The sequence below is a fragment of the Malus sylvestris genome, chromosome 9, assembly GCF_916048215.2.
Source record: "Malus sylvestris chromosome 9, drMalSylv7.2, whole genome shotgun sequence".
Classification (NCBI taxonomy): Eukaryota; Viridiplantae; Streptophyta; class Magnoliopsida; order Rosales; family Rosaceae; genus Malus; species Malus sylvestris.
The window spans coordinates 16,727,559-16,743,179 of NC_062268.1; the positions used below are offsets into that span (position 1 = coordinate 16,727,559).

General features: G+C 35.5%; 1 protein-coding gene across 1 annotated transcript; it reads right to left on the reverse strand.

Moving 5' to 3' along the window:
• Nucleotides 1-3,651: 3,651 nt before the first annotated feature.
• LOC126583145 (uncharacterized) lies at nucleotides 3,652-8,302 on the reverse strand. Its single transcript, XM_050247440.1, has 10 exons — nucleotides 7,783-8,302; nucleotides 7,310-7,404; nucleotides 6,830-6,897; nucleotides 6,697-6,740; nucleotides 6,424-6,501; nucleotides 6,186-6,339; nucleotides 5,280-5,429; nucleotides 5,049-5,156; nucleotides 4,488-4,553; nucleotides 3,652-4,115 (listed from the first exon to the last, which is right to left on the reverse strand). Exons 1-10 carry the CDS (start codon nucleotides 8,067-8,069, stop codon nucleotides 4,020-4,022), a joined length of 1,146 nt encoding a protein of 381 aa, XP_050103397.1. The 5' UTR covers nucleotides 8,070-8,302; the 3' UTR covers nucleotides 3,652-4,019.
• Between the last annotated feature and the right edge of the window lie 7,319 nt (nucleotides 8,303-15,621).

Here is a 15,621-nt window from a genome sequence, read left to right on the forward strand (position 1 = left end):
ATTTTTTGTTGATAATCGTCGAAAAGTTTTGTCCCGTTACTTGTATGTATATTTAAGCCGATCCAATGGTCACCAATTTTTAATATTTAATTTAATATATATATATATAATTATTATAGTTTTTAGGGGTATAAAATTGGCACAGCCTGTCCCGGATATGTTTATTATTTTACCCTCGATGGCGTGAAATTACTTAAATGCCTTGGACGTTTTGAGTTGTGTTGTGTGGTTTAGACTTGGGTGGTGGACCAATATGCTAAGTTCTAATTATTTTGGACCAATCCTTTTTATTCATAAGTATTTGGAACTAAAGGAATTTGTTTGTGTTGTTTGATAGCCAATTAGGACCACATACATCCATACACACACAAAAACACAACCCGTTGACCCTCCCTCTCTTGGATTTCTACCATCGTCCATACCATTGTACGGACCATCTTCAAACCAACCTGTTTCTTCATGGATCGACATTAAAAATGTAATATTCTTGTTCCTTACAAGCTTCTGAGTCCATTCGTACCATTTTTAGGACTTGAAAACTTGGAAAACCCGAGAAACCGATATCCCAGTTTTAAGGTACTATTCATGTGGTCGTAATTATGGATGTTTCAGGAGATTTTAAGCTTGTAGGAATCTTTAGAATGTCCTTACGAAGCTCGTAGAAGAAAAACCAAGTAATTTGGACGTTGGGAAGTCGAGTTTGATGAGTTGTAAGTTTTGGCCGGATTATTGAGTTTTCTCCGTCGAGATTCCGTGGATTTCAAGCCTTGAAATTGGTAAGGTTTTGTTCTTCTAGTTACAAGCTTCATTTTGGGACAAATTTGAGGTAATTTGGTTAAAATTTGACTGAAATATCAAGGTTTTTTTCGAATTTCCAGTTTTCCAGCGACGGCAACGGTCACCGAAGTCGAAGGAAGAAGATGAGCGAATATTCCGTCAACTTTGACGAATATTCTAACGGTGTCAGGTTAGTTTTAACGGTATATGCTATTATTTAATGGAATATTCCCTAATGCCGTTAGGGTTACCGTCAGTGTGCTTGGCACGTGCCCGGGCGTAGGCGGCGCGTCTGGCCGTGCCTTGGCCGGCGTGTGGGATGTCGGAAAATTTTTCTAAAAATATGGGGATGTTCGTGAGGTTGTGTAAATCACGTTGGTATATTCAAACATCCCATTTGAGCAATGTATAAGAAGTTATTAACTAATTTTATCTATGTGCTTTAAATAACGTTTATTCAGTTATTTCGCATATAGGTGAGACATATCCTGAGGAAGAGTGCAGTCAAGGGTGACTCGGGGGCTACGACCCTTCGACATACCAGTGAGTGGGCTTTTGGTTTTCAGTATATATTTATATACTTGATATTTTCCCAGAAAATGCATTTAAATGAAAGTATGTTTTGAAATGTCATGCATATAAATTTATATTCAGCATATGAATTAGTATATGATGCATAATATGAATTGGTGTTGTGGACGCTCAGGTAAGTACTAGGTGAGTTATGTTTTGTTATATGAGATATTGATAATGTGAGACATGATTGAGAGCTCATGAACCTGCACCCCGGGTGATTATAATTTAGCCAGAGATATGGTACAGGCATGTTTATGATGTCACATCCCGCATTGTATGCTCACATTGGATCCAATTTAGGTGCACAGTCTTGTCGTACAAACCATTATAGGTGGTTCCGACTCGTAGGTGACTAGCGATTTATCGCACAACTATCTTGAGAGCGTAGCATTGAGCATAACTATATTACACTCAGTCTTGTCGTACAGACTTTTACAATGGTTCTGACTCGTGTGCAGTGTAGTGTCGTATAGGTCACTTTCAGTGACTCCGACTAGATTGATTAATGAGCTATGAATTCAGCCGTACAGACCTCTACAGGGGTTCCACTAATATGTTATTTTTCATGAATATATTTTCACCTAAGTTACTTATTCTGTTTTATATTTTGGGCATGGCATACTTATGAATATGGATATGTGAAGCATGATTTGATATATCTATATATATATATATATATATATATATATATGTTTATATTCCATTTCTGGGAAAATTATACATGTTTTACAACGAGGGGTTAGAGCATTGATAAATGAAATGGTTTTGAAAAACTTTGTTTTTGTCCACTCACACTTTCTGTTTTGCGCCCCTCCAAGTTTTAGATAAGCTTGTTGTTGGTGGCTCACGAGGATTGAGTGGAGGTTCTGACAGACTATCACAAATGTAGGACATCTTTGAGTGTCGTTTAATTAGTACTTGTTTTCTGGACTGAACTTAGGCTACTTACGCTCTGATTGTGTATTCACACATATTCTAGCACTTGTTTTAACTAGTACTCTTATGAGTTGGGTTTTATTTATTCATATTCTCTATTACCATTATTGCTTCTGCACTGTGCACATGGCTACGTCACCCTCACGTGACGGCCAGCATGCCTCGATCTCGGTCGGGGTGTGTCAAAAATTGTTAAATTAATATATATAATTATTATAGTATTTTTTTAAGGTTATAAAATTATTAAATTAATATTTTGCTTATCGTGTATCGTGTTACCTACGTGTATACCCGAACCAACCCGTTATCTTAACAGGAGTTACCCGATAACGATCCGATTAGTTATCGTGTTGACCTGAACACCTGTTAATTTCGTGTCGTGTCGTGTCATGTTTGGTTATCGGGTCGTGTTAGGAATTGCTTGGCCTACATATGAGTACAAATTTTCTAATAAAATTTTTTTTTACTGAAAAGCAGAATAAAAAAAAAATACTAAATATATTAATTAAGTGGAGCCTATGGTAAATATATTAATTTTTCACCTTCTCTAGCAATCAAAAACTAACTTGTGTATTATTTTTTGTACTTTTCTCTAGCAATAAAAAACTAAACTTGTGTATTACTTGCTTCCACAAACACAAGCGTATTTTCATATCTCTTTTAGTCGTGATCAATGAACCTTAAATCCTAATCTCATGGCAATTGGAGATTGTTCAATTAGTAAGAGTAAGATGCTGATTTTAATTAAATTTGAATATTGATAGTTGAATTTTGTATGATATATTGTTCAAAAATTTATTTTTATTTTTTAAATAAAGAGGGCATTTTTATTAAATTCGCACAAGCCCCCAAAATGTCAAAGAAAGCCTGAGGCTAACCATTGTCTTGCATTTGGTTTCCAGCCACTCCTTAATGACTACAAGGTTGTAAGGATGATGTCGTTTCGCAAGGATAAATCCATTAATGTGGAAGTTTATAGTTTAAGCACAGAGTCATGGAAGAGTGTAGGTGCAAATCCTGGCAGGATCAATGGCCTGGATACATTTTCTGTATCTGCAATGTTTAATGGAGTCGCATATTGGGTTCTGGGAGATGGATATGCATTGACTACTTGCTATCTTTTATCTTTCAATACCGGCATCGAGTTGTTTAGAAAACTGAAGCCACCAAAAGCTATGACCAGCGATGGTAATCAACCTAGAAATGTTGCGCAGTACAAGGAATCAATTTGCTTGTTGCAGGACATTGTAAGTGAGAGGTCGCATTTGCAAGTTGGCAGGGCAATGTGCTCGCTTTTTGCATCCAAGAATAAATTTAGAACATCGTCTTATAAAAACAGAAGGCTGTGCAGGACTATATAACTTGTCAAAGAAATAGAATTATATAACTTGTCGCTTCTTTAACCGAACGTTTTACTGGTTTTCAAATGGAATCATCAAATATAAACACATTCAGTTACAATACAACTTACAGTGTTTAAGCTGGTGCAAAGGAAAAAAAAATGATGACAAACTGGCATTCCAAAAACATGCCATAAGATTACAAGAAGCATTTGCTCCAAGACGTAACAAGCCGAAACTACTAATGTGGACGGCCGTGGAAGCTACAGAAATTAAACATTAACGCAGGACAACAGAAATCACGACCAACTGTTAAATAGGTAATAAATATCAGAACTGCGCAAGTATCGGAATGCCAGATGTACACAAATCACTTGGACTGAGAAAAACTTATTGCTCTTGAAGTGCAGAAGAGATCCAGTTGGAGGCAGCTGTTTGAGTTTCTGATTCAAGATCTGGTGAAAGGGCGAGAGGGGTCACCGAAACCTGTTACTCCAAATTAGGAGAGAGTCAGACATAACATATCGTCCAAAAAGGTTCGATGTATATAGCTACCCTTAAACAATATGTAGCATGGCTACAACTAACAAAAAAATTTAATGAGCACTCAATCATATATAGCTACAGCTTCCACGAGCTAAACTGACCTTTAAAGATTTTAAATTAGTTCAGAATTGCGACCTATGCACGAAGCCCTCCTATTTTACTATCTATTATTTCTTAAGCAATCGTAAATAATAGATGCAAGCACATTTTACAACAGCAGCATCTCAAATATCTCATGTGGTCAACAGAGGAGCAGAAATTATCAGAATGAAAGATTAGACTTAGAGAGAGGCAATGACGCTTTCCACTTACAAATCCGCTTTCAAGTGCTCTGAAATCCAGATCCTCATCCGTATCTTCCTGCTCCTTCTCCACAAACTGCATAGACAAATATGAATCCACATGGATTAGTTAGTTTATACATGGAAGTACTAAAAATATCAGTTCATGGAACAGAAAAGAGCACAAATTAAGAGCAACCTATATCATACAAATGGAAAGCAGAAGTTAACATTTTTATCTATACCGAACAGTAAAGTTATAATTATAAGTGCAAGAAGAACCTTGTAGAAAATTTTATGCTATCCTAGCCCATCCTTTATATTTTTTATAGGTTCTCATGGTTTAACTATTCCAATGGGGACTTTAGTTTTTTAGGTTTCCAAAGCAAGTGCGACCTTCTGCCCCACAGAGAAGTTGACAGATGGGAAAAGATCACTTCCATGGTTGCCGATTATAAGAAAGCCTGAGAATGAAGAATCACGTTTGCCCTTTCAGACCCCTAATATCTCTCACATATCATCGTTAGAACAAATAAAACCCTTCAATACTGTTGCCTCCAAATGTAACCTAATATGCCAGAAATTTGCATACCTCTAATCGGAAGTATTTTTTCACCCGCTCAAAATCAGATTTTCCCGCAGCTCCAGTTGATTCAATCTCCACATTCATCCTCTGTTTTGTCACACGGCGAGCTGCACCCTAAGAAAAAGAACAGGGATATAAATCCAGAAGTGAAAACCAAGTGCATTGCAGTTTGTTTATTCAGAAAAATTTAACAGAAAAACAAAAAATCTGTCAACTTAATGAGAGGTAGGTACTTACAGCAGCAGAAGCATCGCGACCAAGCTGTGCAAGCTGAATACCAAGGCTTTGTTGACTGTTCATAAAATGTCCAGCAGGATAACGACTAGCTGAAACAGCTTGCCAGCAAGCACTAGATCTCAACTTGCTTTGCTTGGTTAATTTAAAACCCTATCAAGTGAAAGAAAGTACCATACATAAGTATGCGACAAAGTATATAGGACTTCCAAAAGATGTTGAAATCACGAATTCATATTAAAGGTCACAAAGTGGTTATAGAATTAAAACTAAAGTACTTTGAGCAACAGAAGTGTGGGAGCTAATGGCCTCTCATTTGAAGCAAGGTCAAGATAATCCACCTACTATGTCCCAAGCAAGTGGCTTGTAGCACAGTTGGTTAAGAGCTTTCGCCCTTGCACCTAGGGTCCCATGTTCGAATCCACCCCCCCCCCCCCCCAAAAAAATCATTTGTCAAAAAACCTACTATGTCCCAGCTTGGGACAATAACAATTCTCTTTAAGGTTGCTGATTTTCTGATTAGTTTTATCGTTCAATTAAGAGTTGAAAACCAGATTGTAACTACCATCCAAAACAACACCAAGGCCTTTTGAGATAAAACCCCACACCTGAGGTCCATTGGGCTTGATACCACCTAAGGGATTAGGCCTAGGTGGTTAAGTGAGGACAATATCGGTGCATGGTGGTCTTAGTAGTGGACATTTATGGAGCCCATGACACAACACGGATCCTACTTCTCAGTTAACTACTCAACAAGATGCAGAGTTACAACCTAAGGTAAAAAATCAAATGAGGTATTACTTAGTGGTAATCCTAAAGCCAACGAGAAAATATCAAAATCTTAAAGGCTTGAGACTATCGCTGACCATTTCCAAAACAAATGTAAAACAATGGTTCAAAAACACAAACCTTATTTGACAAAGGAGACGATGGAATCTCTATATTCAGGAAGCAACTTTTGGGGAAAACTCCCTTGTCAATATCCCTTATAGCTGCATTTATCAAAGGTAAACATACAGAAACAGCATCTTTGAAATCATTTTCTTGACTTTCATCCTTCCTCCTACAATTACAACAGCGAAGATTAACTTATCAACATTAGATGCAAACAGAAACTGAGCATAAATTGAAGGGCTTGTAAACTCACCAATTTAGTGATATTGATAAAGATGGTACTCCGCTTATCAATGCTTCCCTAGCTCCAGCAACAGCACCAGAGTACAATCTGGTAAAAATAAGTATTGGCAGAAAACATTAGCTTCAAATTACAGGCTACACGTTTTTAGCAGGGAAACGAGATAGAAAGTCTGAAAAATAAATTATATCACTTCAGCAGAGAATGTATTAAAAGAAACTTAATATATTGAATACCAGAACCAGAGACATTAGAAATGATATAGCCATATAAACTACAACTCACATATGATGACCACAGCTTGATCCCCGGTTGATTCCACTAATTACCTGAAACCAGATTGTCCTTGAAAACTCAGTAAAATGCCGAACAACAGAACCTACATACGATCTCAAAATGACATCATGTTAATGCTAACCAGCAAAGGCTTTGACCAAGAAAACAGTGCCCCAGATAACGCTAATGAAACACAATCCACGGGAGTCCCTGGGTAAAAGAATTGTAACAAAACCTATTACTGTCAGTGACCAAAACCGAAATGAAAAGGCAGAAAAGAAAAATAAATAAATCCCTGCAGGTTTGTAGCATGTCACATAGAGTAACATTAAATACAAGAAATGAATAGAATTGCAGAATTTTGTCACGGGCACAATCATTTCTTGCAATACTGAAACTACAAAATGATCGGAATCACATTGCAAGTACTAAACTTTACAAGCTCTAATAATAATAAAAAAAAGAATGAATAAGAAACAAATGATCACCTCAATTGTGACAAAATAGAAAAACAAAAACAAAGTTCACCTATTCCAAATCCTAAATCAGAAAATTCCAACTGAAACAACTCAGGAAACAAAGACAAGAAAATGAGTAAACGAACACAGAAATATTGTTGTACCTGAAACTTCATATGCTGTGGCACCATTTATATCAGCAGAACACACAGCAACCGTTTCTTGGAGGGTCACAGAATGACCTGACACTGATTTGTCCCTAAAGCAAGGAACCAATTTCGCAAATTAAAGAAACTGATAATACATTACCAATTCAAAGAATGGAGGAATCCCACAGACCCAGATGAGAAAACTAAGAAAAACAAGCACAGCAAAAACATTTGATAATCAAAGAGAACCAACCTACTCATTTGAGAAAACTAAGGGGAGGAAAACACCAAAAAGCACTAAACAATCAATAAGTAAAATTTTAGAAACAAAGAAAAGAATCAGAATTTACAGAGAACCCATATCATTAAACTAGCACAAAACACAGAGAAACAAGAAAAGAATCAAAATTTACAGAGAACCCATATCATACAAATAGCACAAAACAGAAAGAAACATAGAAAAGAATCAAAATTCAGAGAAACCCCACAATTGAGGAGCGCAGACATGGACATTGTAAAGGCCTTGGCGGACCAGAGCTTCAACGAGGAAAGTGAGGCCAGGGGACTCAATCCCATCGCCATTGGTGACCAAAACAATAGGCTTGGAGCTGTCATTGGGGTCCTCCTCCGCAGTGGTAGCAGCTTCAGAAGTAGGGGGCTCAGTGGATTTAGCAGCTTTCTCTCCTTCCCCACCAGCCCTTTTGCTCAATACATCTTGCAGATTGGAGACCAAGCCCGGAGGCAACAAATTGGGTTTCACAGATGTGGAAGTCATAACACTTGGGAGAGGTGGATTGGTAGAAAGATTGATGATTTGGGTTCTGGGTCTGTTTACAGAAATCAAAATCAAAATCAAAACCCTAGAGAGAGAAAGGGGGAGAAAGGGGAGGGTGGTAATAAATAGATGAGATTAAAAAGGTGATGGGTGATATAGATGGACCGGTTCAAACGGAGTTATTTTTAGAGGGAGAGAGAGAGAGAGATAGAGAGAGAGAAAGGGGTAAGAGAACTTTTGCTTACTTTGTCTTAAATTGCTATGATTACAATTAAGAGATTGGGAAGAAGAACAGTGAGCGATGTGAATGGGGACTGGCTACTTTAGCTACAAGTTTTCAAAGTTTCTTCCAACTTCTTTTGTTTGTTTAATTTAATTTTTTTTATTTTTGAGAAATCATCAATCAAATGAACTTTTGCTTGTAATCTGGCAAGATTAAAGGGTAAGTTTTGATTTGTAGATAAAGTTTTTTCAAAAAAATAAATTGGGGTGAGAATCTAAGAAGGGGAGATGAGACAAGGAAACGGATCCTTCCAGATCCCTTCCTCTTAATTCACTAAATTATGGGATCTGTGCGTTGAAATTTGATCCAACGGTTGAAGTTATTATAACTTTTAAAGTGGATCCCTACTTATAACCGTTGGATCAAATTTCAACGGCATAAATCTCCTAATTTGATGAATTAGGAGGAAAGGGATCCTTTCTGTGAGACAAAGGTCACCAAATTACATGGTAGATGTATGGGTAAATTTGTAATAAGAAGACAATGTTAATTAATGAATGGCTAGAATTCTATGCAAGGACTATGAATATATAATACAGGAGAATGATTCTACTCTTTCCTAATCTCTCTCATTTTATATCAGATTTTATTATCTCCTAATCTCTCTCATTTTATATCATCTTACTTGAACGGTTATGGTTAAGTTAGGTCAATATTTTATATTGATTTTTTTTATAGAGACAATAAGACAAAAAACCAATATATAAGAAGAGGGAAGGGAAGAGATGAGAATAGGAAGAGAGAGAATCATACTCTCAAAAGTACTCATATTCTTCTGAGTTCGTTTTAAAATAATCTTTGTTTCTTTTTCTTTTTCTTTTTTTTACAAAAACACTACAAGTAAAGCGAAGTCTCTCTCACAATTGATAAATGTTAAAGAAACTATTTTAAAAGTGAAACTCTCTATAAACTCTCTATCGTCTCATCTTTTTAGCACAATTCCCGTGCCAAAAAAATAAGGTGACGGAGAATCTATGAAGAGTCTGACTTTGAGAAGGTCTTCTTAACATTTCTCCTTACAATTAGTAGTAGTAGCAATACAATTCTAAATCCACCGTTCAGATTTACACACCAAATGCAACACATGAACCTTAATTAGTGCTCAATTGGGATATGTTTTTAGAAATCACTTGCTCATTAGTGCTTCTATCACAAATGGTGTTTTACTGCAATAGCGAAAAACAATTATGTATATGCATTTTGGTGATGAATTTGATCTCCACCAATTCATGTTCCGCCTAACATCTAACTATTAACTCATTGACATTATCACTCTACTCATAAGCATTTCTATGACAAATGGTTCTATTATAACTACTTTGAATTTTGATTAAAATTTATGCATCAAGCACTTCTTCATAAGGTGTTTCTATGATTCCAAAAGAAACATGTATCAAGTACTTCATAAAAATCTTATGTGATTCCCTAAATTAAGAAGCATGTGTCAAGTACTTCTATGACTAATAAGTAGTTCTAATATTTTTGCTAAATACAATAAGAAACATTTATAGTTAACGTGTCAACAAGCAATTTATCTAGAAGCACTCTCAAATTAGCAATAGAAGGCCGGTTGTAGATGTTGACGACTTTATAGTATTAAAGTAAATTTTTATATTTTATATATTATGTTGATGGACAAATGAAAAGAACCCTTATCTAACCAACTCCAAAGTCGATTTGAAGGTGAACTAATCAGAACAGCAAATCAATGGAAAATGTGAAAAATAAAATATATTTGATTATGTGTTTTGAACTTTGGATAGTGAAATGAACAAATAGTTAAAACGACAAAGAACTGAAAGAAGATTGAAACAAATATCTTATATATTCCAAGGGGAGGAAGGTGGACTGCAGCCCAGATCGTGGCTGTATCGATGTTGTCAAACTTCACTGATCCTAATTGAATATACCCTGTGCTCTTCAACAGGTTTTTGTTTCCCAATAAATTATATGTAAGATATTTTTATAATATTTTAAAATACAGAATATTTTTAATGTTTTAACTGTTAATTTTTTTATTAAACATATAAAAATTACTACCTAAAAATGGTTAAAAAGTTCGAAGTATCTGATACTTCTGAACACCAAATAATGTATGATACAGGACTATAGGAGAAAGGAGAAGAAAATGGAGAAGAGGAGAAGGGTGTGAAAAAATGAAAAGAAAAATAGTTTTGGAATATATATATATTTTTTTTAAATTGGACAAGAAAATGGTTTTGGATGGAGTGACGTGCATGGGAGAGTTTAATTAATAAATTAATGAAACGTAAAAACATTTTGGAGTGGGATTGTTACAACTAGCTTTGTTTTCTAAACTTTAGCTTTCTGGTTTTACTTGTTCGATTAGATGCCAAGTAAACATTAGATTAGAAATAAAGAGGAGACTACACTTTGGAGGCATAAGATTTGAACTCCTCTTTCACTTACGCTCACCCTAATTAATTATGGCATTTGGAATGAATATGCGATTCTTCTTCCATATATATAGTGCACTTGTAGACGACATGAACTTTCACATGAGTATACAAAACCTAAAAATGGAAATCGGTGCATTTCGAAAAGAAGTGTTGAACCCTCAGGCCGAGTCTTGAGGTTCGCTCATAGGCCTGAGTCATGAGAGCTCAAGCCTTAGTCACAGACGCTTGGATCCTAAAATCTCATCTTTCATCTTCAAGTTCTTCACTCAAACACACCCTACCAATAACCATTAGACCTTTACATGTTTATATTTATATAAAAGTACATTCTCTCTGGCGTCACGATAAAATTATCTTTATTTTAACATTTTCAACACAACTCCATAATAGGGAGAGGTATTGTATTCCATGAGATTGCTTGTTGCTATTCTTATTCCTTTGTTTATGAACGTGCAAGTGTTGAGTGTATGGGTCAATCTTTATATATTATATCAACAACTTTACACAACCATGGAATATATTTGAGCACAAAATCCAGTTGTCCACGTCTTGACTTTAAGGAGCAAAATCATCCATAATCCATTCCCTAATCCACAAATTAAATCTTAAACACAACTTGTAATATCGCATCTAATGCCAAATGGAATGAAACATCACCATTCTGATTTGGAGAAAGAGAATCGATGGGATTTTAATTAGTTCGTCCAGCAATGCATAGATTCCATTAGACATGCATGATTAATTTAGGTACGTGTGGACCCTAAGTTCGTAGTTAGAGGCTAAAGTGTGTGCATGTCACGTTCTTAAGCAGTTGGGTTGCACTCTACCACGAAAACAGTCTCACTCATCTTATATGATTCTGAGCCAAGCATATATAGCTTCAAGGATATGCATGGTCACATTCACTACCATTTGGCGTGAGCTTTAAGGGGCCACGACAACTTCAGGACGAAGGGTGACCTCTCCCTTGCTTGTAAGGGTCTAGCTTATCACCAACATAGAGAGACTGTCAATTGTTGAGTGACAAAGATTTTACAGTAATTCTCACAAGTTCGTGAGAAATTGACAATAATTGATTGATGTCGGTTCTATAAGTAAGTCGAACATTGTTAAGGAAGCTTTAATAAATATGGTTTAGGTTTTTCCTCGGAAGGTATTTTTTTTTCTTTATTTTTCTGTAATTAAAGTATATATTTTTGAACTGATAGTTTATGCTATGAGGAATTTTTTACTTATTTAGTTAGTTCAGCATTTAAATTTTGTAGAGTCATCAGAACAACCAATTTGCTTTTTCTGCTCCAAGATCTCTCGAAACAAGAACCTAACACATGGTTTATTGATAGTAAGCAGATTAAATAAAGGAAATTTTAACGAAAAGCTCCCGATACTGGTCATTTTAACGAAAAACCATATTTTTACACTAAAAAGTCAATCATGGTACTATTCACTTTACCTTTTATTTTGTCCTTATCGTTAAAACTCAAAGTTTTCAAGTCATTTTCATTAGTTTTTCTTTCAATAAATGGACTATAAACTCTTATTGCCCTTCAAAAAGGTAAACGTCTTTAATCTTTCTGTAAGTTGTATTTGTGATATCACTCATCCAGGTTAAGTGATTAAAAGCCGTACTTTAATATGATATGATCCCGAGCCATCATGCGGGGATCTACTAACCAATGCAACCAGTAGGGGTTTTGTAGAATGATAGGTTACCATCTTCCTTCAGTCTTTCGTTTGTCTTCCGGTACGTTGAAGCGCCTTTTCTAACTTGAGTGATACCAATCCCCAGGGACGAGACTAATCTGCTCCAGAAGAGTGCCCCATTAAAACCGAGAATTGCAGGAATGAAGAAAATAAATAGAAAATGAAAGAAGACCAGATAAATGGTTCAATGAAAACGTGCGCCTAAGTTCACCTTCAGTTTGTTGAGATATTTTTAGTAATAAATGTTGAATAGATCCAAGTGGTAAGGACTTAGGAATGAATTGACAGAGAAACTTGAGAAGTCCCCCTAATCTAATAAATAGGCCTCATAATGATCTTTTGCATGGTCCATACAAAATTGAAAATTTCTGGGTTCTAAAGTCTAATGGACCATCTGTGGAGGCTACATCAAACATTATCTCATCCACTACCTGAAAGCTTTGCTTGAATATGGAGCGACCTAATTTAACCTAGGTATCCATCAGAGCATTTACACCCTTAAAAAGCCTCTTGAGTAATTCGTGAAGTCAAGAATTGCTGGGGGAGGGGCGAATTTAAAAGAGTGCAATGTTAAAAAAAAATAGCAACAACCAAATCCTTTTATATAGTAATATCTTTCATAATTTATCAAAACAAACAAATTACAATTGTTGCCGGAGAGATTTCATGTCATGAAAACGTCGCATAATAGGTTCATTGTCAATAAAAGCAAATACATCTCTCAATATAAACAATCATGCTAACACTCAACCATTGATCTCCCAACCGATGATAAAACATCGATTATTACTAGCATTTCTTGGCATGATGTGGTCTTTAGGTTGACAATGATCATTTTGGAGATAGTGTCTACGAATTGCTTCGAGATAATTAGGTGGTTAAGCAATCATTCAACGTCAATGTCCAAGGTTTGTATGAAGATTAGCCAATAATTCATCCAACTCAGTGGCCTCACTGTTGTGAACTACCCAAAAAATTCAAGGACTACTTGGAATATTTGAAGGAGAAGGAGGAATACTCAGAATAGTTTGAAGGAGGATTTAAGCACTGTTTTTTATAGTATTGTTCCATTACGTAACTATATAATGGGAAAAGAAAAAAAAAACTCTTACACTCTTAGACTATACTGATATGACTAATAACTAATCAAATCAACAATTCAATTAATCAATACTAATAATTATCCAAATTATTCAACAAAAAAAATTTAATTCAACTAATCAATATGAATAATAGGATACATTTTTCAATAATTCAATTAATTAATAAATAATCAAGAATTCAATTTTTACACTAAACAATAATTTCATTCTCATCATTAATAATAGAATTCATCTCAATAATCAATAACCATAGAATTCATCTCAATAATCAATAACCATATTAATGTTATTGTCCTATGATTTTATACTAATTAAATAAAAATTTGTATTAAATAATTAAATAAGGTTTGAAATAATATAAGTTTAGAAAATAAAAAAATTACCTAAAATTGGGAAGGATGGCATGGCGGCTGGGTGGTGATTGAAATGGAAGCTAGGAATTGGGGAATTTGTCGTGTTTGGTAAAATGGGAGAGATGGGGAATTGAATGGGGTAATGCTATTGGGAACTAGTGGTCCTCCAATATTTTTTTTTATTTTAATAAAGCTGTAAAACGATGTCGCTTTACTTAATAAATAATTTTTTTAATAAAAACAGACCTTGTTGCGCAGGGGGCGCTACATAGCTGCAAAGGCCAGAAAACCTCCATACTTTCCAGTTTCCGGCCGAACCAAATGGGCGTTCCTGGGCTTGTTTTTCAGTGATCAAAAGGGCAACGGTCACCCCTCGTCCCTATGTAGCTTCGCCACTGCGAGTAATAGGCAATTCAATCCTTGGCGGATCCAGGAATTTAAGGTCGGATGGTCCCAATATAATATTAAAAAATTGAACCGTAAACTCCAACTTTTCATTCATAATTTTTGTACCAACAACATTACGAGCAACAAAGACTAAATTTGTTTATGATAAAGTATCATACCTAAAAATGTGTCATGATATTCATGGTCTCTGAAGACTGGAAAGGTGATTGGTGTTGGCTAGTGGTGCCTTCGGTTGGGTGGGATGGGGATTGAGGAATGGCCCAATGGGAAACAATTAAAGGGTTATAAGAAGATTTGGTAAAATGGGCTCTTTTGAAAGTCAGGCCCCTACGAAACTTAGCCTCCCATGTGACTTAGAGATTGTTTTCAAACCCATAACAAATCGCACCATTTCACCAAATGGCTTGGGTAAAACGACTTCGTCTAGCCAAGTCATTTAAAAAGGAATAATCAGTCTTCTTCTTCTTCTCCTTCTTCTCCTTCTTCATTTAAAAAGGAATAATTAAATTTTATGATTTTTTTGTATTTTTAATTTATTTTTTTATAATTTTTTAATTGTAACTGATGTCAACCTTGCGTCACAACCTAGGCTAGTCGATTTTAGCCTGAGTGAGCAACTAGGCTCCCCAAGAGCCCAGTAGATTGTGATGGGGCGGAGGAGTTTTGGAGGGAGGGAGGGGATTTAATCTACTATACTATCCCCTAGGAGATTTGAGAGAAGTGGAAGTGCTCTCACATAGTTAGCATTGCTTGGATATGAGCGTATTGTGTCAAACTTGCTGTCAAAACAAATATAGATTCTGACTTTAAGATAGCTAGTTTAAACTAAATGAAATATTAAAATGTCCATGACTACTTTGAAATCACCTTTGACATGTGAACTCCTTCACAAAAGGCCTATTTGCAAGTTGTAATTCATATTTGACGAAAAAAGAGTTTGTAATTCATAAACAAATAATCACATTAAGTAATGTTAGGCAGACTAATTTTTTAGATCAATTTTTCAAACCGCATTTGTAAATCATGTAATGTGTTACGTATTGAAAAAAAATACGTTAATCAATATTTAAGTAGTAATCCAATCATAAAAAACTATGTCATATATTATTTCAAAATTTAATTTAAATAGAGGTTTCCTAACATTGCCAATTGGGCCTTCCCATCCCCGAGAAATCTGCGTTGTTGTGGGGCCTTGGGCGGAAGTGGGATGTGAGCAGGTCTTGCGCCCTCACAAAACGACAGACAAATCGTGTCGTATGCATCCTTGCCTGAAAAAACTAG

Coding starts and splice junctions, on each gene's coding strand:
- LOC126583145 (XM_050247440.1), bottom strand. CDS start 8,069: ATGACTTCCACATCTGTGAAACCCAATTTGTTGCCTCCGGGCTTGGTC. Junction 6,741..6,829: donor CTTGGTCAAAGCCTTTGCTG/GTTAGCATTAAC, acceptor ATCTGGTTTCAG/GTAATTAGTGGAATCAACCG. Junction 4,554..5,048: donor AAAAATACTTCCGATTAGAG/GTATGCAAATTT, acceptor TTGTCTATGCAG/TTTGTGGAGAAGGAGCAGGA.